Source organism: Euphorbia lathyris, chromosome 8, assembly GCF_963576675.1.
Source record: "Euphorbia lathyris chromosome 8, ddEupLath1.1, whole genome shotgun sequence".
Classification (NCBI taxonomy): Eukaryota; Viridiplantae; Streptophyta; class Magnoliopsida; order Malpighiales; family Euphorbiaceae; genus Euphorbia; species Euphorbia lathyris.
In genome coordinates, this window is record NC_088917.1 from 34,772,435 (window position 1) to 34,795,590 (window position 23,156).

The 23,156-nt window shown below is 34.2% G+C and overlaps 1 protein-coding gene and 1 pseudogene across 1 annotated transcript; both read right to left on the bottom strand.

The window, feature by feature from the left end:
- Positions 1 to 2,773: 2,773 nt before the first annotated feature.
- Positions 2,774 to 3,847, bottom strand: LOC136203917 (aldehyde oxidase GLOX-like; annotated as a pseudogene).
- Positions 3,848 to 12,469: 8,622 nt separating this feature from the next.
- On the bottom strand, positions 12,470 to 19,706 carry LOC136202580 (LRR receptor-like serine/threonine-protein kinase ERECTA). The gene is made up of 27 exons (XM_065993286.1): positions 19,009 to 19,706; positions 18,526 to 18,664; positions 18,365 to 18,436; positions 18,075 to 18,146; positions 17,898 to 17,969; positions 17,745 to 17,816; positions 17,588 to 17,659; positions 17,424 to 17,495; positions 17,255 to 17,326; positions 17,090 to 17,158; positions 16,913 to 16,984; positions 16,723 to 16,794; positions 16,399 to 16,470; positions 16,216 to 16,287; positions 16,074 to 16,145; positions 15,921 to 15,992; positions 15,710 to 15,781; positions 15,549 to 15,620; positions 15,403 to 15,474; positions 15,243 to 15,314; positions 14,934 to 15,002; positions 14,775 to 14,846; positions 14,552 to 14,625; positions 14,087 to 14,215; positions 13,628 to 13,975; positions 13,157 to 13,527; positions 12,470 to 13,065 (listed from the first exon to the last, which is right to left on the bottom strand). Exons 1-27 carry the CDS (start codon positions 19,082 to 19,084, stop codon positions 12,664 to 12,666), a joined length of 2,973 nt encoding a protein of 990 aa, XP_065849358.1. The 5' UTR covers positions 19,085 to 19,706; the 3' UTR covers positions 12,470 to 12,663.
- Between the last annotated feature and the right edge of the window lie 3,450 nt (positions 19,707 to 23,156).

Sequence of the window (23,156 nt, forward strand, 5' to 3'; positions counted from 1 at the left end):
TCTGGCCTTTTACTTCGCTTACGGCCAGTAGATGGGGGCGATCTGCCACGACGGGAGGATCTCGCTCCTCGGGGCGAAGGTGACCTGGTCCGCTTACCTTTCTCTTTTCTATGCTTCTTATGAGTTGGCCCTTTAGATCCGCCAAGGGATAAATTCGTCCGCGGATGCCTGGGTACATTGGACCCACCAAGATTCAACCCCAGACCCCCAGATCCGCCAGGAAGAGTCGTATCATTTCTTTGACTTCCTTCACCAGGAAATAACTCCCGAATAATCGGTCGCTCGCCACCAGATGCCGTGGCAGTTATCATGGAATCCGTGTTGTGAGCTTGAAGGAACGAAGAGCTATAGGCACCTGGTCCAAGGCCAAAGTTTAAAGGCCAAGATGAAACGGTCGATGTAGACGTCGTGCTCCAACGATGAGGAAGAGTCATGAATGTTCGAAGGCGATTCCCTATCTCAAGTCCATATCGTGCCTCAATATCTTGAGCACACATATTGATAAAAGCAGCTGTAGGCATGTTACTGTCGACATGCGTTATAGGAGCAGTTGTCCCAGCGCGACCAGCACTAGATGGTGTAACTAACGGCGTTTCCATCCCTGAGGAGGGATTTTGACCCTCGTCGGACATTGCGTTTTCAGCGTGAATGAAAAACCCTTTATTTGATTAAGGATTCCACGTTCACCGCACCAATATTAACTTGAAGAAAAATCCTTGATCGGGGTACTTCCTTGTGAGGCGCCGTTGGGATCGGCCGGGAACACTCCGATGCCAAAGTCAGTAAGATGGATCAAGAAAACCAACGGAATTGACAAGAATTATGAGAATGTATGTACCTTGATAACCTAGGGGATCAGGTTATATATAGCTGGAGGTTTGTAACCTTCAGGTAACTAGAAAGTCTCCATTAATGCTTCATTAATGGCGATTATGAGTTATCCTTAACCTGGCGGTTTAGCTAATTAATAACTCATTAATGATCTTTTATGGCCGAGTTGGCGGCCAGCCGTTATAGAGACAAATAGTGAGATCCGCCCCTATAGATCCGCCAGCGGATCTCTTGGAGCTGATTCATGGAGATCCGCCATCCAGCTTCCCTTTGAGGATCATTACGTGGCGTACTCTGAGATGAATATCTCTTTAGGTCCTCAGGATAATATCTCGATGTTATCATTTATAAATTAAACCCTCTTATATCTAATTATCACAAAAAACCCCAAAATAAAAAATAAAAATCAATTACACCATCTTCTCCATCTCTCTTTAATTTTTAATTTTTTTTCTTCTTTCTCTCTCCTCTCTCTCTCCTCTTTGTTAATTTCTCTCTAAAATCCTACTCCATCTCCAACAATATCTAAAACTTTGTATATGATGATAAATTGCAACACTAAAGTTTACTTAGAAAAAATTTAATATATTTAGATAAATTATACATCATATAATCAACCATTAATTACCCTATCTTCACCCATGCACCATTACTAGGTATACCAGCATGCATGGCCGTCTCCAGCATTTTGGAGGCCCTAGGCGTATTGTGTATTTTTTTCATATCTAAATCTAATACTATTTTAAAAATAATAAATATTAAATAGTAAAATCAATAAATTATTAACTACAATTCAAGTCATATAATAATAACATAAAGCTAAGAAATTATTATTCTTCTTGCTTTTGTACATGTAAAATCGAGTTTTCTTTTATATATTTAAAATCAAGTTTCTTCTCACCAGCCATACGAGAAGCAAGCAGACGACAAAGTATTAATTTCTGGAAATTAATCTTGGACGGCTGAACTCGAACCTAATCGCAAGATTCTGTGGAAAGAAAGAGAAGAATTTATCTTCGAGATTAAAAATTGGTTGAGTCGCGTATTTATTATGAATTACGGGCTTAAATCACTATTTGGACATCGATTGATCCAAGGAATCTTGTCATTTGACGCTTGATCTATCCAAAATTTTATCATTTGGCCACTGAACTATCCTAATTGGTGAAATTTCAATCCAATTTGGATGGAAACTTAATAGAATTATTGACATATGATGATATTTTGATAACTAGACTTGATAAATTTTAGTTTAGAGATTTGTTTTCTTGTTTTAATCTCATTAATTATTTGGATAAATCAACTTTAAAACGTACGGCATCTCAAGCCCATATGTCAAAATATCACCACATATCATAAGAAAACAATTTTATCAAGACTTCATCAAAATTAAGTAGAATTTCATCAATTTGAATAGTATAGGGTCCAAATGTGACCAAATGATAAATTAGTGGCCAAATATTAAAATTTTAAATAAACTAGAGTCTAAATAACATTTTATACCAAATTACAAATTGTAATTTATAAGTGCATTTCGTCTTGTAATTAAAAAAATATAAATTTAAAAATCACTACAATAACAAAATAATAGTTTATACATTGTTTCCAAATATGAAAAAAAGTTCAGAAAAAATCAGTACAGGTGTTGTCAAAAGAAATAAGAAAAAATAAGAGAAAAAATGAACCAATAAATGTTGATCCAAGGAATCATCAAAATTGAGTAAAATTTCATCAATTTAAATAGTTTATGGTCTAAATGTGATCAAATAATAAATTTGTGTCAAAATATTAAAATTTTAAATAAATCAGAGTCTAAATAACATTTTGCACCAAATTACAATTTATAAGTGAATTTCATCTTGTAATTTATTAAAAAATAAAAAATAACTATAATAACAAAGTAATAATTTATACATTCGTGTTGTCAAAGAAAGAAAGAAAAAATAAGAAAAAATGTGAAAAAAAATGCTAATCCAAGGAATTGAACCCATCATCCTTATAAGCATCTCCACTATGCCTTTACCATTCAGCCTAGCAGTATCCTTTGTTATATATTTAAATCTATATACCTTTTTATCATAATTTTTTTTAATAATTATCAAATTTTAAAAAAATTCCGATCGGAGGCCCTAGGCGGCCCCCCTAGAGCCGGCCCTGCCAGCATGAACCACAAACAACAACTAGTATCCAGGTGGTGCAATCTCAGCCTTCGATGGTCCAAGAGCATCCACAGTATGCGTATTAGACGACTCAGATGAAGCCAAAAGCAACCGAAGAATCACCATCCTTTGATTCATGGAAAACGAATGTGTAGTGAAAGACGACAAAACTATTCTTATAGATAAAACTTCTTATGATAAAAACTCTTCAACATGAAATCTCACCACAAATCAATTGTTTCCTTATCCTAATCTATTGTTCAAAGACAAAATCGTCGGCCGTATAGGGCTGTACTCCGGTGACAAGTACGACGGTGAAAACGCCTCTAAACTTAAATCAGTTGGAAATAATGCAGTGAAGTTATACTTGGCGTGAGATTACTTCCTCCAACCAAAACACATCCGTCTGGAGGCAAAATCGTTGTCGAATGGTACATTCTCGGGATCGACGCCGCCTCCATGGTCGAGAAACACTAGGTAGAGAGGCCATCCGAACGTTATATGAGTGGAATTGTTGCAAGATTACGGCCGTCGTCATACCCTGCCATGCCGGACTGAGCACCGTTTATTATAATCACATCACCGGCAGGTAGGAGAATCATATTGCTTATTACTCTGCTTGTAGGCATGGTTTCCATTGTCCATTTAGGGTTTTGATCACTGACCATTAGCCGACCACATGTTGAAGTTGCAGCAATGTAGGTTCTGGTTTCCGCTCGGTGATACGAGCCTCTCGGAGCTCCTCCGCATATCAGAACTTTAGCTTCAATTCTGTCGGTGTTTTCGTTTATCAGAAGTAAAACAGAGGATCCAGTGCTCGAATAATTGCTAGGAACGTTGTGAGATGGAGTAGGATTTCATAGAAAAATTAACAAAGAGGAGAGAGAGGAGAGATAAAGAAGAAAAAAATAAAAAAATTAGAGAGAGATGGAGAAGATGGTGTAATTGATTTTTATTTTTTATTTTTGGTTTTTTTGTGATAATTAGATAATAAGAGGATTTAATTTATAAAATAAATAAATATAAGGACCAAATTAACTCTTTTTCCTTTGACTTTTAACACTGTTAGTCAATTTGGTATGTGTTTGCTAACAGAATAAACCTCAATGTACCATTTTGTAAATTTTTAAACCACATGGATGTTGTTCAAAAATAGGTGTAATCACAGGGTTTATTTTTGTACTTTTCCCTAATATAAATATAGAAACATACTGGTAATTAGTTACAAGTGATTTCCATTAATCATGTCTTCAATTAACTTCCAAGTATTTATTATTGCAATTTTTTTTATGAATTCCACAATTCATGAGGAGTTTGACATTTTTTAGTGAAGTATATGTTTGGATTGGAAACAATTGTATTGTGACTTACTAATGTGGTGGTAATACGCTAACATCATTGTTGATATATAATTATTTGAGTGCTTGTTATGAACCCAAAAACTTCATATTTTTAGTACCATAATGACTTGTTTATTAAATAATCCGAACATTCATTAATAAATTCAAAGATCATATCTTCATTACGTGTTTTATTTTACTTTGCATGTAATTAAGAAGATTTAGGATGAACTTGCAACAAAAAGTGCAAAAGGAGTCAAGCTTATGAAGAAAGCTAAAATTCCAGATTGCACGAGCGCACAATTTCCAGATTTTGCATAAGTCACAGATGTTGCACCAAATAATTTCCTTTCCAGATTCTAAAGATCATATTATTCCAGAAGACTTACCTTCTCCCAAAAATTGCATCTTATCATCCTAAAAGACATGTCCTTATAGAAAGGTGTCTTGAAAAAACATGTCTCAATAGAGGGGTGCTTTCATTTCCTTATTTAAAGAAGTCAAATCTAGAATTAGAAAAGACAGGGAGATTACATCTGAGAATTATTACAGAAGAATCAGAGAACAACTAATCAGTTACAATTGAATTTTTGAAACAGAGATATAAAGGAAAAAGAAGAAGACTACATGTAAAGGATAGAGAGATCATCCTTCCCTTTAACTTCATTCTTTCTTTCTTGAATCTCCACATTATGTTTAATGTTATGTTCATGTTCATGAGTTACAATTTTTCAATCAAATCAACATTCGAGTGTTCTTCATTTACTACAGTAAATTCCATTACAGAGTTTCCTTATATGAATGTTTTCAATCTTTTCATTGATACTCTTAAGTTATGAAACAAATTGAGAGATTGATCCTAACTAAGATTATAAGGAATTGATCATTCGGTATTCGCTAGAGAGATCGAGTTTACTGAATGATTGTCGTATGTTAACTTGTATACTTATAATTTCATATGACAGTGAAATTAATTCTCTATGTGAGAACTAGGAATTAATGCTTCGTATGAATTATAAAGGACTCTGATGTATATCGAGAAAGTAAATTGGAAACAATAATTAACTTAGCCTGTAATGTTAGAAAAATATTTATGAAAACGTACTTTAAGCACATCCATTCCGTTTTATTTATCAAAGTTGTTCTTAGTTTACTGTAGTCTAGTTTAGATTATTAGAATCAGATGATTTAATCTAATGAAACTCTGATTTACTGTAAAAAAACAGATAAAAGTGATAGTAATAACTTTGTTTCTCGTGGGATCAATATCTTTTATTATTACAAGGAAACCGTGCACTTACGGAAATTCCTCAACACTTGTTTCAATTAATTTTGCTCTATAATTCATAGACAATATGTTTATAAATGTTCCCCATTTCTGTTTTGTTGTGAAGAATATATGTTCTCTTTGTTATGTTTTCTTACTGTTAACGACACTCTAAACAAGCAATGAGCAAGAGAACATGCATGACCATAAGTCAATCTCTAATTTGCTAATCCTCTTTGACCCTATTGTTCTTTATGTATTGATATGATAATTTTTTGTTGCTTGTTGATTTGTTAGTTGTGTTGAATTAATTATCATTTTGCAATTAAGATAATAGGTATTTGACACTTGATAAAAAAAATAATAATATACATTTCTTATGATTTTTGGATTTATATTTTTATAGTAGCTTCCTTCAATCCAAATTATAATTATCTATTTATTATGATAATTTATTGAATTATTTTTTTTCCAAATTTTCACTATTACTGACAGAAATATCCGTCAGTAACACATTTTTGACAAATAAGTATGTTGATGGAATAACTTCCGTTGACGTTTAGTGGAAACGTTAGACAAGTTTGACGGAAATGAAATGTCAATAAAAATGTCAGCATTTTTGACGGATATTCTGTCAGAATACCTAAAGTGTTCCATCAACATTCCGTCAGAATAAATCTTTCATGTCCTGTCAAATTTCCGTCAGTAGATCAATTTACTGACGAAATTTAGGTGTTTAGACGGAATTTTCCGTTAGTAAATATGTATTTTTTAGTAGTGTTTGAAAAATTCAGAAACTATAATGCATTTTTTAAATAAAATGACTGATTTGTGTAGTATAAAATTTTTAGAGTAAATTACACTGATGATACCTGAATTATATCCAAATACACACTTTGGTACCTGAATTACACTTTGTTACAAAAATATATATGAACTAACGATGACTGGACAATTTAGTCTATTTTACCGGTCACTGACCAGTCAATGCAAGGGTTGACCATTTTTATTAAAAATTGGAACCCACAATACACGTAACTAACATGTAATTACAAAAATACCCTTCAATTAAATATACAATACTACCCTCTCCCTCTTTGATGCTCTCAATCCTTGCCCCATCTCTCATTGCTTCTCTCTCTTGCTGGTTCATAATCAATTTGACATAAATAATGAAGGTAAAAGGCATTATGCTAGGAATTGGTTCAACAATCTCTTAGAAAACAGGCGTTGTGAAATTTCAGCGGAGTAGAAGGAGATGAAGTGGAAGATGGAGAATGATCCTTTTGCAGAAAAACTTCCAGTAACAAGTCCGTCCATTTCTGACCAACCAGCAATTGTTACAACATGAATGAGCTTGCAGCTTTATGGGAAACCAAAATCGGAAGAACTTTTTATCGAGCAACCATCACTGAAAACGATCTACTCGCATTGGCTTCAGGTATACCGTAATCAATCTTCTCTTTCTCAGAATAACAAACGCTGAATTTCATTCATTCAATGTCAAACGTTTTATGTTCTTACAGAAAATTGCATATCTAAAAGCATTGTGGTGTCATTCACTCATGAAATCTTCATCAAAGGTTGTCAAGTAAACTTTTCAGCTAGAGACGATTATTAATCCTGAAAGAGAGAGAAAGAGAGAGATTGATTGTTGTAAATTGTTGTCGACCTTAGGAAGTTTTTGCTAATTTCATATTTCATCTCTTCGTTCTCATTCTCTAGGCATAAATCACTGTAGCTTGTTTCCATATTCGGGTTCTCAATGGAGATGGGAGCAAGGAGAGAGAGACCGGCAAGGAGCAAGGAGCAAGGAGAGAGAGAGAGAGATAGCCAGGGAGAGAGACCATCAAGAAGGGAGAGAGTAGTATTTTATATTTAATTAAAAAGTATTTTTATAATTGTATGTTAGTTGAGTATATTGTGGGTCCTAAATTTTAATTAAAATTAGTCAACCTCTGAGTTTGACTGTTAGTCACCGCTAAAATAGATTAAATTGTCTGGTTACTAATAGCTAAAGTATATTTTTGGGACAAAATGTAATTCAGGTATCAAAATGTGAATTAAGATATAGTTCAGATACCATTGGTATAATTTACTCAAAAATTTCATGGACTAATAGATTATTTACACTTCTATTTAAGCCCAAGACAATAATGAAATTAAAACTGAATATAGAAACTATATTATAAATCACGACATAAATAATTATTGTGATTCTCAAATAAATTATGAAGTCTTATAAAAAGAAAGACGAATTTAGATATTAATGTAGATTTTACCTGATCAGTAACTAATCAACTAAATTTGGTAAGTCACTTATATTATTATATAATTATAAGTTATGTAGTAATTAATATTTAAGAGTTTGGAACCAACTCAAAGAGTTTGGAACCAACACTAACTTCTATTGAAATTCAAGAAATTTATACAGCAATACAAGCATCAGTTACAACTGACTTCCATAACTTCTCCTAAACATAAGCAATAACTGAATAACTTCTCCTGAATTCAAATAATTAAATAAAACATTATCTGCTAATAAATTAACTAAGGCATATTTCCAACAAACTCCTCATTGCCTTAGTATTTACAAACACCCAACTTGTTTCTCAAATAAAGTTTGTTTTGATGATGTACTTCCCATCACCATTCTAGAATTGGACATCTTGATTCAAAGTTTGTTTTGACGATGTACTTCCCATCACCATTCTAGAATTGGAGCACTTCTCTCCAAATGCTTCATATTGGTGCACATTTCACCAATTTGCTTCATATTGGTGCACATCTCACCAATTTCAAAACAATGTTTCTTCTTCTTCTTCGGCAACATGTGTCAACTTGACACTTTCTTCAGACTTGGTTTTACAATTCTTTTGAATATGCCCAAACCTTTTGCACTTGTAACACTGAGGATTCCCTTTGTACCAGCAATCGTCTTCATGGTGATCGGGCTTGCTACAAATAGCACATTTGGACTGAGTTTTTCCTTTTGAAGATGAACCCTTTGCCATATAAGCACTTTCAACTACTTGTTGGGTTCCTTCTTTTCTTAAACTTCTTCTTTGCTCTTGTGCATGTAGAGCATTGATTAATTCAGACAAGGAAATTTGACTGATATCTCTGGAATCTTCCAGAGATGAAATTTTTGCCTCAAATCTTTCGGGCAAACTTACAAGCACCTTCTCTACGATCCGGCTATCGGGTAGATCTTCTCCCATCAATAAGATTTTATTTATCACCGTCATTACTTTATCAGAAAACTCTTGTAGAGTCTCCTTTTCTTCCATTCTCAAAATCTCGAAATCTCTTTTGAGATTTAACAATTGCATTCATCTTGTTCTATCATTGCCATGATAGAGACCCTTCAAAGTATCCCAAGCTTGCTAATTCTGACTATCAAAAACTGGTGCAGCAACCTGATTAAAAGATACTGCATCTGCTTCCATTCTCACAGATCCCTCAAGATAATTTGCTCTGATACCAATTTGTAGTAGTTAACATTTAAGAGTTTGGAACCAACACTAACTTCTATTGAATTTCAGAAAATTTATACAGCAATACAAACATTAGTTACAATTGACTTCCATAACTTCTCCTAAACATAAGCAATAGATGAATAACTTCTCCTGAATTCAAATAATTAAATAAAACATTATCTGCTAATAAATTAACTAAGGCATATTTCCAACAAGTTGCAATTTGGAGGTTTAGTGGAGTTTTGGAAACTCATGTAATAAGATGTTATTTACTATGAATTATTTATCTCTCATGTTCTCTGTAAAATACTATATATCTAACATTTTGTTTCTTATTCTTATAGTTCTTTACTTTAAATAGTAGATATGAAATATATGATTCAGATTGAATCTTTATCCGCTATCAACAACAATAATAGTAAATAGTAAACAATAATCAGGGACGCAGCCAGAGAGGGCGGGGAGGGTCGGCTGATCCTCCGGCCCCGTCGGAAACCCCATGGAAGAGGTTTTTAAACATGATTCCGCCAGGGGACCGCCATGGCTGGAGCCCCTCCAGCAATGGCGGCAGAAGAAGAAGACATAACCTTCTTCTTCTTTGTTGCTGCAAAAGTGGTGGAAAGGGCGAAATTGCCCTTTCCACCTCTTTATTTTTTTTAAACACTTTAATGCCAAAACGAAATCGTTTTGGAATTAAGGGTTTAAAAAATAAAGAGGTGGAAAGGACGAAATTGCCCTTCCCTTTCCACCTCTTTATTGTTTTGGGACCCAGTGTTACTCTCCTTCTTTTTTTTTTTCTTATAAACATTCTTTTCTTATTTTCACGCACAAAGAAAAGGAGTGAAGAGAAATGGGTAAATTACACCCATGGCCATTGAAGTTTGCCTATTTTCACATTGTGGTAATTGAATTTTAATTTTTAACGGTATAACTATTGAACTGTATACTTTTTAATACCAGTGGCCACTCAATTTTAACTAACTCCTAAAAATGACCGTTAATAATCTCAAAATAAAAAATTTCATTAAAATATCATTAACTCTTCAAATTTTTTATTTTGAACCCGTCAACGGTCGTTTTGAGGTGTTCAATAACCATGAGTGTAATTTATCCGGAGATTATTTGGAGAAAATTTTCTAAATTGCTCCATAATTTGGGGAAAATTTCTTAAATTGCTCCATTGATTTTTTTTTGTCCACGGTCTAGCCCCCCTGACCTATATGTCCTGGCTCCGCCACTGACAATAATAACTGAATCAAATAAAACATTTATATAGATGTAGCAATTCCATGGTGTTTCGTGTCAATATCATGTTATCTCGTACACATGTTCCATATCATTATATATGATATAGATGTTAAGAAATGATTTTCGTGCCAATTGTATCATGTTCATAGAGTTGTGTTTATAAATCGTGTTTTCGTGTATAAATTGTCACCCCTACCTTAAAGACAAAGAAAAAACCCCCGCCCCACCCCATTTGATTCGAATTCATGACCTCTACAGTCATAGGTAGACCTGTTCAAAAGTCCATTGGCCCGCCCAGCCCGTCCAAGCCGGCTCTTCAAAGACTGGGCTTGGACGTATATGTTTCATAATAAGCCCGCTTAGGCCCGCATATAGAGTAGGTTGGGCTTGAGATTTGTCTCAAAACCCAGGCTCAGCCCAGCCCGACCCGAAATTTTAATAATAATTTTAATTTAATAACTTTTATAGTTTAATAAATTTTATATTCCAAAAATAAAAAAAATTAAATTTCTTCAACGTAAAAATTTCCAAACCATATAGAATTGGTGAACATGTACATATTTTTGTTACTATTTAATTTATTACTATCAAAAAAATATATTTTTTTATTATTTAGGATTGTGTTAATTGATTTTTATTGAAATAATCCTCTAAACTTTAGTTTATTATATTTTATTATTTATATTTATAGTATAATTTTTTAGTTTGATTTTAATTTTTAAAAAATACAAAAATATTAGTTGGGTCGTGCCGGGTTGGGCTTTGGAATTAGTTCTTTTAGCTTGGCCCAGCCCGGCCCGAGCCCGATACAAATATAGTGGAGCTTGGTTGGGCTTGGACAACGTAATTATATGACAAGCCCGGTCCGAGCCCAACCCGATCCAGCCCATGAACATGTATACTCTCAACCAACAGGTTAAGAGCTTCACCATTATTATTATTATTGTTAGAATTTCCAACATTATTAAATCAAGGTTGATGTAATTTTTCCTAAAAACAATAATTATTTAATGTTTGTATATAATTTTGTCGAGTTACTCAAATTAAATAATTTTGTATAATAATGTTGGAGCACTAAAAAGATGGTTTAAAATTATGAGAATGCAATCATTAATTAATCATTAATGTATAAGTAACTATTTATGAATATCCAGTATTGGATTGAAATTCGGAGATTGCTAAACCAAAATCTCTAAGATTGGATTGAAATAATAAATCTCCAGAATTGGATTGTTCTAAAAATTCGGTCCAAACCAATTTGGGGACTTCGGGGATTTGATTCTGGCCCAATACAATATAGTTATTAGGTGATTCAGATAAATTTATAATATTTTTAATTCTAAAAATAAATTAAACATACAATTTACAAAATAAAAAAAAATAAAAATATTGTCATACGTAATTTCACTAAATAATATTCTTCTCAGGGGTATCTCCAGCATTTTAGAGACCTTAAGCAATTTTTATACTCTCTTTTTTCAAATCTAAATTTAATATTATTTTAAAAATAATAAATACCAAATAGTAAAATGAGTATGATATTAACTACAATTCAAATCATATATTAGGGTTGATATAACAATCAAATCAAATAGTAATAACCTATATTTTGTATTGGATAAAAAAAAATTTAAAAACTCATAAACCTTAAAAATAAAATTGCTCTTGACACGTCAAAATTATAATTAAAATTAAATCATTTTAAATTAGGATAAAATTGCTATTGACCCTCAAAGTTTTTTTCTTTTTCTTTTTTCACCTTATACCTATATTATAGAATATATGTTTTGAAAATGAAGAAAATAATAATGAAGGTATTAAAGTAGAAGTTGGATGTTATAGGTCCAGTAGTGTCAGAAGAAGCAGGGCTTTATGTAGAGGCTCTACATGCAGACGTCCGTTATTTATACCCTACTGCATGTTGCAATTAAGAGGTTTTGTCCTCTCTTTAAATGATAACGTGATCTCAGGGACCAGCTGGTTGAGACTACGCCTATAGTTAAGGCCCGGCAGTCAATTATTGGTGTATAATACACTGCCTCGTACGCTCCGCAGAGACCTGACCCTGACCCTGTTAATCCACCCACACCACACCACACTTCTGTGGTCCCTCTGAGACAATGACAAATTTTTCAGCATCATACATTCAAGGACTAATTATACTTCCACTTTCCCATTACTATTCTCACTTAAAGTTCTCTTCTTTTTTTCTTACCTACAATAATTCATACATCATCTTTAATATACACTCCTACTTCCTCACTTACCAACAGGGTAAATAAAACCAGAACATCTACTAATTCAATTCCCATTTTTGGATTTATCCATCCTATATTCACTCACTCACTGTTCTGTGATATTACCTCACCAAATTTTAAGAACAGCTGAGCATCTGAGGTGCTCATTGAAGGGCAGTTCATCATATGTGGAGTTTTTAGATTTGCATACTCATCCATGTAGCATGAAACTTTTGCTGATGCCAATAGAGGTGCTGCCCCTGGCACTGCCCCTGCCCCCACCCCCACCGGTGTGCATTGCTTTGCTGGTGAACATGTGGTTGGCACCAGGCTTCCCAGGACTCTAGTCACTTCGTGCATAGCCGGCCTGTCTGATGGTTGCCTCTTGGTGCATAACAGTGCTAGCTGAAAAACCTTCTTTACCGCTCCCAGATCTTTACATGTAGCAGTTATCTCTGGATCAACAGTTCCCATTACTGCATTGTTGGCTGTCTTGGACAAGATCTGATGCGCAGATATAAAATAGCAGATTATCTAAAGAACAACATTCTAAATTCCATACATAAAAACATTGTAGGACAATTAGATGACCAACCAGTTGATGAAGATTGCATTCGTTGTCTACAGCTTTTCTTCCTGTTAGCAACTCAAGCAGAACAATTCCGTAACTGTAGACATCAGACTTTTCGGTGAGACGGGAAGTGCGTGCATACTCAGGGTCTATATAACCAATGGTTCCCATAATGTAGGTGGAAGTGTGAGATTTCGATACGCATAAGGTCTTTGCAATGCCAAAATCAGTAAGATGAGCATCCATATCTTTGTCTAACAGAATGTTTGATGACTTGACATCTCTGTGAATGACTCGCGGACTACAGTCATGATGAAGGTATGCCAGCCCCTGAGCAGCTCCAAGAGCTATCTGAATACGAGTATCCCAGTCGAGCTTTTTCTTCTTTGTAGGGCCTGAACCAAACAACAGGTTGTAAAACACAAGAATCTACATAATGCTTGGAAGAAGATTCTTGTCAATTTTGTGGTACATGCAACAATGCACAAAACTCACCGTGAAGTAGATCCCACAGGCTGCCATTGTCCATATAATCATAGAAAAGAAGGTTCCCAGAAGGGGACAGGGAATATCCTTGGAGGCTGACCAGATTCCGATGTTTGATGCTTCCAACTGTCTCAAGTTCTGTCTCGAATTCCTTCAAGCACTGAGGATAGTGAGAGTAGAGCCTCTTGATAGCCACTGGCTTGCAATTTTTAAGGACACATTTGTACACAGTACTTGATGCTCCATAACCAATTATATACTTCTCGCTCAAATTCTCAGTCATCCTCATGATATCCTCGTACACATGGAGTGCCATGTTCATGTGAAGGATCACCAACTTTGGTGTTGAGTAAGTGACTGTTTGTTCAGCAAGCATAAGAGTATTAGCTTTCACCATTTCCAGGAGACCAGCCCTGTACAGTTAGGAATTGAGGGGACCATAAATGCATGATGAATTACAAAAGTTACCTGGTTTGTCAAGAGATCCATCTGGAAAAGGTGTTGGATTATGCGGTCGACAAGCTGCCACTAAGATCATGAGAAGAATGACAAGAGCACCAATGGCAATCCCAAGGATTGCAGCTTTAGAAATTGTAACTGCATAGATAATGGCAATAGCAATTATTACAAATCCTTTGGCACCCACAGTTGAAAAGCCTCAAGCCTTGTAGGGCATGCATTCACAAGTAAAATTAAATAATTGTTATTTCCTTCATTGTGATCATAAAACTTATCACAATCATGATAAATGTAAGTTGAATGTGGAACTCGGGATTCTAAATTAATTAATATTGACATTCAAGAGCCACTCCATAAATTGCATGATCCAAACACGCATTGTTCAGCAAAACAATGGAGGGTGTGTAAGCTGTATTGTGGCTTCAACACACCAATGAAATTAACATGAAGAAAATTGTCAAGTTTCAAGAATACCTCGTTCTGGTGGATGAGATTCACTGCATGGAGAATTAAGCCAATAGCCACAAAGACCAGGATTTCCGATAAAACTACACATAAAAAGATAGACAAGTTTAATAGGAGATTTGAGAGTCTTGCTGAAAGAAACATGTTACTGCAATGGACCAATTTCTACATCATATACCAATATACTATATAAGTTGCACATAATATAAATGATCCAGTTAAACGTCCTTACCTTGTAGGCGAAAACCTTGAAAAATTATTGCTGGTGGGAATATCACCGGATAGGTCATTGTATGAAACATTTCTGCAGAAAAGTATTCAAATTTCTTTAAATGAAACAATGCAGTGATGTCAAACTAAGCAATCAAACTGCAGCAGATAGAGCACTTACAAGATAGTAAGGCTTAGACAGTTCACCAAAGACATCACATCACCTGAAAGATTATTGTTTTCTAGTCTTCTGCATTATTTTACATAAAATATAGAACAATCAAAAACCCATGGGAATAATAATGTCATTATCACTTGAAACTTGTATGCCTACGAATTGCAAATAATGGGCTTGTTTCTAATTCTTATAGTTCTAAAAGCATGTTAACATAAAGAATTTTATAGATTGGATTTCATCCGTAGAACGCTCATGTTTACCAGTACATTTCTTCCCAATAATATAAATGTCAAGCCCTAAATTTGAACTTACAACATGAACATGTTCTGAAGTTGACTAAGCTCTGCAGGAATTACTCCCGACAGATGATTCTTTGAAAGATCCCTACAATGCCACACAAAAGACAAGATAGAAAGGGTAAGGTAAAGCAGGATCAAAGCCTATTTATCCTAAACAGGAAATGATTTCATACATCTCCATGACACTTCTGAGATTAGCAAACTCTGCTGGAATAACTCCTGACAATTGATTTCTGCTTAGGTTCCTATCAAAGAAAAAAGGAGTCAGGACCAAGTAAAAAATTGCAAGGAGCTGGAATTACTTTGCATTTCAACTCACAGCTTTAGGAGATGTTCCAAGTCACCAAGTGAAGAAGGGATGGATCCACTGATTTTGTTATTAGAAATATCCCTGTGGAGGTGGGAAATTTTTTAGATGCAATTAATGATGAAAACAGATGGTATGAACATGAGGAAGACAATGAAACTAAAAATACTTACAAAGTATCCAAATTACCAATCCGAGAAAGTTCAATTGGAATAGGACCCTTAATGTTGTTGGAAGATAGATTCCTGAAGAAAAAAAAGGGAGAAAAGAAAAGAAGAAAATCGATTCAGCATTTCAGGAAAGTTAAGATCAGTTTCTGCAATATAGAAAAACATACAAAGATGTGTTTAAAAAGTAAATCATGCCAAAATGGACCAAACTTACAAATATGTCATACTCTCAAGTCTTTGAAAAGCTCGCGGAATGGTTCCATTCAATCTGTTTCCATGCACATTGCTAATAACCGATTGGATGTTAATAAACACCTTAAAGTAGTTGAACACTCCAGATGAAGATGAAAATATAATATTTGCTTACAGGCTGTTGAGATTTGTACATGAGCTAAGATTATCAGGTATAGGTCCTTCAAGATGGTTGTTGGCAACATTTCTGTAGGAACATTTTATTAATAATGTAATTCAAACTCAACACTAATAAACTTTATTACAACAGAACATACAGATCAAACAAATCTGTAAGCTTTCCAAGTTCAGGTGGGATATGTCCTGTAAGTTCATTATCATTCAATTCCCTGGAAAAGATAGCGTAGTTCGTTCAGAGAGCGACATGAAACTAAAAAAGAATGTCATTTATGCTGTACACAAAGTATAGCAACAGAAAAATAATAGCGAAGTGAGCATACAAGTAGTGAAGCCTTGTCATATTCCCGAGCTCCGGGGGAATGGACCCTGTCAACTTATTTCCATGCAAATACCTAACAAATAACAGTGATTGAATAAAATTAGATTAGGCATGCAAAGATATCATGTGGCCATAGGACATGGCGAAAGATAATCGAGAGTCAAGAAAACTTTATGACAGTTCTCTATGATGCAGCAATCTTAGGTTTACAACAATTTCAAACACATTGAACATCATAGTATGTAATTATTAAAATCAAGTTTTATCTTGGATGGAAATTACAGCAATGAATAAGAAAATGCAACAATAGCAATTACACACTTACAGTTTCTCTGTGTAAGTTAAATTTCCCAAAATAGGAGGAATGGATCCACTTAACATGTTGCTGCTTAAATCCCTGGTTTCAGATGAGGAAAAACAACAGGAATTAACTGCTACAAATAAGAAGGTAAATACACACACAAAAAAAAATTGAAACCTTACAAATTCAAGTAAATCACAATTGACAAACTTACAGTACAGCAAGTGCCTGCATTAAGCCAATTACTGATGGAATCTTCCCTTCTAACTGATTACCTTGCAAGGATCTAGTGAACCAAATGAGAGGTAAGAACAATCTTGATAAGCAAGTTTTACTCATTAACATAAATCAAAGCTGTCAACCATTCTAGAGAAAATATGCAAGCACATACAATGTGGCTACTTGTAGGAAACCAATGTTGAATGGAATCTCCCCTGTCAGCCGATTGTAGGACAAGTCCCTAACGACAGGAAGTTAAAAATTAGAATGTAACTTCAAATTAAAACCACAATGCATTAAACGTGTTTCAGTTGAACAAGCTGGATGAAGTACATACAGGACCTGGAAGGAAGTACAATTGCCTATATTTTGGGGAATGCTCCCAGTCAAGCTGTTGTTTCTCACATCACTGCAATGGTAGAAGAATCATGTTACACGGGCAGAAAAATGCAAAGCAAAAGAGCAAGCTCTTATAGTGACAGCATCATTTGCTACTGAAAACTTACAAATACCACAGCCCAGTCAGCTGGCACATATCTGAAGAGAGTGAACCCACCAAATTGTTTCCCCGCAAACCACTAAAAATGAGAGAACAAATCATGAAATAGTGAAATCAGAGAATATAAAAACTGCAAAGATGTTGTATATAACTATATCTATTTACACTTACAGATACTGCAAAACTTCATTCCAGTATATCAGTCTAGGTATCTCCCCACTGAGTTTGTTCTGCGCCAGATCTCTGGAACACAATTTGGAAGATAAGACTTTCAGATGCAGAGTACTAAAGAATCATAACAAAAAAAAAGGTTGATCAAGGAACTTACAAAACTTTCAAGTTTGGAATCTGTGACAGTGTAGATGGAATTGGCCCAATTAATTGATTATTCTTCAAAATCCTGAAACCAATGCCGTTAAAAGATACAATACAGGTTCTAACAGCTATCAAATGCAAAGAGATACTAATGAAAAGAACTTACAGAAATTCTAGCTGCTTCAACTTGGAGATGGAAAATGGTATGTCTCCATATATGTCATTGAAAGACAAATCACTAATAATATCATACAATCAAATGTTAAGCGATCCAACAAAATCATACATTCCACTCAAACAAAAGAAATAAAAAATAGCGGTAGCCTCTCACAGTTGCACTTACAGGACTTTCAATGATGAGCAGTCACCAATCTCATCAGGAATTTGACCAGAGAGTCTGTTTCCTCTTAGATCACTAGTTGTAAGAGTGTAGAACAACAATTAAATTCAGAATCAAATAAAAACCCAAATGCAGCAAAAATTGCTTAGTATCTCTTTGAAACGAAATCATTAAGAAAACCTAAAAAATTCTGAGATGAAGTATTTCACAAACTTTCAACATATTGATTTAGCCTTCAAAAGCATAAAAATGTAAATCAGAGAGTAAGCATGGGAGTAATAAATAGTACATACATAGAACCCAAGTATTTGAGATTTCCTATTGCAGGAGAAATCTCCCCATCAAGATTCAAGTTTGACAGATTACTGCAACAACACAAAACTAACCAATAAGAACAGAAATGAAGGATGAACATTGAACAAAGATATTCTATATAGAATGAATATGAACTCACAGTGCAATGACATTAGTAGTGGCATTATCACAAGTAACTCCTCTCCAAATACAGTAATCTGAAGATGGAGTATCTGTCCAGTCATACAAAACATTGTCCACATCTCTAAATGACTTCTTTATCTCCAATAGATTTGCTCCTTCAACACATAACAGCACCGGGTTCAGTCTCATATAAAAATAACATTCAGAATAAACAATAATAAAAGCTCTGAGATTTCTAAAAACCAGGTTCCTTCAAGGGATAAAAAGCTTTGAACTTTTAAGCAAATAAGGTTTGTTTAACTAACATTCTTGAAATTTTTAAATAAGGATAAGTGAAGCACATTGGCCCTTTGTCAACCTCACGCACGTTGACAACATTTTAAAACCTTAAAAAAAAAACTCATGTAAAGTTGCTGGTTTCAAGGAAAAACATTAAGAAATTGGCATCAACATTCCATTCCACCACTTTCTTCTCTTATCTCTCTCTGCAAGAACTCACCGTCGTCGGAAACCACCGAACCAAAATACAGTCCAAGAAGAATAGCCAGGAGGACAAATTCCAAGCGAAATGCCATAAGTACCCTTGAAAACTTATCCTATTTTCATTTCATGAAAGCAGTGAATCCCACCTACTCTTTCACAACAATGTGAAAGCAAAGGTTGAAGCGAAGAAAGATAGAGGCTTTCCCGTTCAGTTAAAACTAGGGAAGAATAAGGCTTTTTCCAGTTGAGTTAAACTGGGGAGGGAGAAGAGGAAAAAGAAGAAAGGAAACAGTTAAAGGTCGCCGACATTGAATGATGTAGCAATTGCAATTGCAGTGAAGTTATGAAGTGAGAGAAGAGAAGAGAGGCTAAAGGCTTTATCTTTCTTTCTTTTCTTTTCTGAAAGTTTTGATTAAGAATAGGCTAAGCTTGGGTGTTCAATCACATCGAGTCTGGCAAGTTAGGCCTGTAAAATTACAGTGGTTTCATTGAGAGAGTGTGTCGTCCAGTCCAAATCTACGAGAGAGAGAGAGAGAGAGGAAAACAAAACAAGAGAAAGGGAAAACAGGGAGATAGAGAGAGAGAAGAAAAAGTTAAAATACTGGTGGCAGAGCTCTGCAATAAAACCTGCAACTCTACTACTACCCTTTCTTTCTCTTTCTCTTTCTCTCTCTATCATTTCTCTCCCTACATTTTAATCTTGTTTCTTCTCTTTCTCTCTCTGGTAATAAGAGAAGAGAAGAGAAGGGCAATGCGAATCATGGGTCGCTTTCTCTTTGGTTTATTTAGCGATCTCTGCTATGGTAACGTAAATGTAATTCAGTGTTCCACTGTAATCTTATTCACTTTTTCTGTTTTTGACGGGACTCGGAGTCAAAGATTAACTCAACCCCCTTCTCCGCTTGCTTCTGGATCTAACTGAATAACTTATGTTTTCTTTGAGGTTATCTTGTAAATACCACAAAATAGAATCATATTAATGGCTGTTAATCTTTTCACATAGTAGCCTTGATAATTGGTGTTTAATATCTATCAATCCTTGAAAAGATAATTACGTTGACTCATTTGCAGATAATTGACTTTAGTTTTTTTTTTTTCCCTTCAAAACTAGACTTACAAAATCAAAGAGTTTTGGATTGATATTTTCCATTTGACGGTGAATGACTTCAAAATCATCAAATTAATGGAAAACCAATGAGTTTTGAATTAATATTATTCATTTGATCGTTAATAACTTCAAAATCATCAAATTATAAAAATTTGATTCCAATAATTTGATGATATTTTAATCAATTTTAATTATTTAACTTTTTAGTTTTGAGGTCATCTTTTTTTTAGTAAAATGGAAGAGAGTTAGCCGAGCAAAACAAAGAGGAAGAGGAAAAGAACAAAAACTAATTGAAATTACAAACATTCGTCGTGAAGTGCGGTCTTGTCGATCTTCAAGGATAACGTCTTGGAAGCCTGCACCACACTCGTGATGACCTAAGGCGTAAGTGCATACGAAATTTGTCAACCAGTCAGCAATCATATTCCCTTCCCGATATACATGTTTGAACTCGACCTTCTACACCTTATCCCGATATTGCCTTCACTGTCTTATCAGTCAGTCCAACGGATGAGTCGAACACAGACTGCTCTCCATGAAGCTATGAGCCCATGATGAATCTGTTTCTACAATTACCTTCTTATCACCTTTTTCCCAAGCTAATCGAAGTCCAAAATACACACCCCATAACTCAGCCAATATCGCATTACAAATGCCCAAGCGGCAAACCTGCCTAACCAGATACCAGAATCATCCCGAACAAGTCCACACACGACTGCCATTCCCAGGTTCCCTTTACTTGCTCCATCAGTATTGACTTTCACCCATTCTGCATCTGGTAGTTCCCACTTGATCCAAACTTCTTGTTTTTTCCGTGAAGTCGATTTTAACTCAATTTTAGCAGCTTTGAAACACTCCCAGGCTCGGAATAAAAAAAAATACGGTAAAAGGTTCATTGAGCCCCTTTCCTCAAATACCCGTCCATTTCGAGCCTTCCATATCCACCAAAATACAAACTACAAACAAAACCTTCCAAATCACACCTGACACATTCAAACAAGAGGCAAGATTCTCCTCAACCCAAACCTCCCTGTCGAGTGAAAAGAAGCGATTCCTAGCCACATCGCTTGGTACCAGTTGCTGCCAAAGACATTTCGTGTTTGGACAATCTCATATAGTCTGTCCATCGTCTATTTCTCAAACAGCTCATTCAGATGCACAATCATAGAGTTCACATCCATGTTTCCCTACTGTTTATAGAGCGTAGGAACCATAGACGCTAACATGATACGAGATGCAATGTCATCATCATCCTTATGTTTTCTGTACTCAGGGATGCCCTCAAAAGGTGCATCATCAACAAGGTTATTGGGCAAAGGGGTATCAAGCATGTAGACAGTTTTCTCAGCTTTCATAACAACTCTGAGGCTTCGAAACCAGTCGATGAAGTTAGATCCATTAAGTTTATTATCAAATAAGATGGTGCGGAGAACCATTTTAGACATGATAGCAAATAGAGATTTATGATATAAAAAGAACTTACTTTATTTATTTCAATTATTACGCATGTCTTTAATGTAAAATTGCTCTTGCTATTTAAAAAAATTTAATAAACTTTGGTACTAATTTGAAATTTTTCACAAACTCTTTAGTGAGATAGAATCCTACATAAGTAAGTTTCACCTTGAGTGACTCAACAAGCTACGTCTAATTCAATTAGGTGGGTTCTTGTAATTGATCATATCCCTATATGATTCCTAGATCGTGAAGTTATCAACCATATTAATAACTAATACACATTGTTAGTTAATCCCAACTCTTGCCTATTAGACATTAAACAACATGAGTGACTCATCCAATTATTTAATGCTAAATTAAGCCGGTTAACCCATTATTTGTGAAAACGATTTTCAGATAAATCGAGTATTGTCCATAGGTTCGAGCGTGAGTGACTCAACAACCCATAATAATCTAGACATCTCAGGTTGGTTTATAATAACGAGAGGCAACAATTTATCACACTTAATTTTTAATTATTGAGAGATTTTATTAAAGTCTCGTCATTTTATTATCTTGATTTGCTTTAAGGGTTTACAATGATTAACATTAGTGATTATTGACTTTCTACATCCATTTTCGCTGAGCCATTAAACATAATAAACACCAATTATAGTAAAACCTTTGCAAATGCCTATCATTAGAACTTGAAAAATTATTATTTTATACGAGGTTATTAAATTATCGATAAATAAATATTTTATTAATTTATAGAATAATTTTTAGGGTTAATATCAAATAAAACTTTTGTGGTTTCACGTTTTTGCAAATCAGTATATGTGGTTTTCTTTTTTACAAAATAAATCATGTGGTTGCCATTGTTAGCCATTTTGAGTTGACTTTGTTAAATTTGATTGATAACGACCTCAAAATTGAAATCTTCAAGAATTAGATTATATTTTAAGCAACTTTAATTCTTCAACCTTTTAGATTTGATGTCATTTAGGTGTTGTTTTTAAGAAGAGATAAAGTTAATATTTAGATAGAGAAAACTCCAAAAATTATAATTTGGAACAAAAAAATGTGGTTCTATAATAAATATGATACTAAAGAACTTTAATTCTTAAAAAATTTCATTTTGAGATCGTTATCGATCAAATTTGGCAAAGTCAACTCAAAATTGCTAAAAATGTCAACCACATGGTTTGTTTTGTAATAAAAAGATTTGCAGGTACCAATCTGTATAAATGTGAAACCACAGAGGTTTTATTTGAAACTAACCCTAATTTTTATTTTGTATATTATATTTCTCAAATTAAACAATTAATTTTTGTCAGCAACTAAGAAAAGAAAATAAATAAACAATTAATTAATTAATGATAATGCATTATATCTCCAAAAGAATTGTATGGAATATGATGACAATCAAGATCCAGATGATAGTAACACTATGCCACGTGGTTTAGCCCTCTAAAAAGTTAAAGATGAAATTGAGTCTAGTTTGCATGAAAAGAAAAAACCATTGACTATATATACATATTTTAGAAAAACATAATAGTTAAAATAAAAATTGTTTAGGAAGTGTCTTATTTTATAACTTATATATATAATTTTCATAT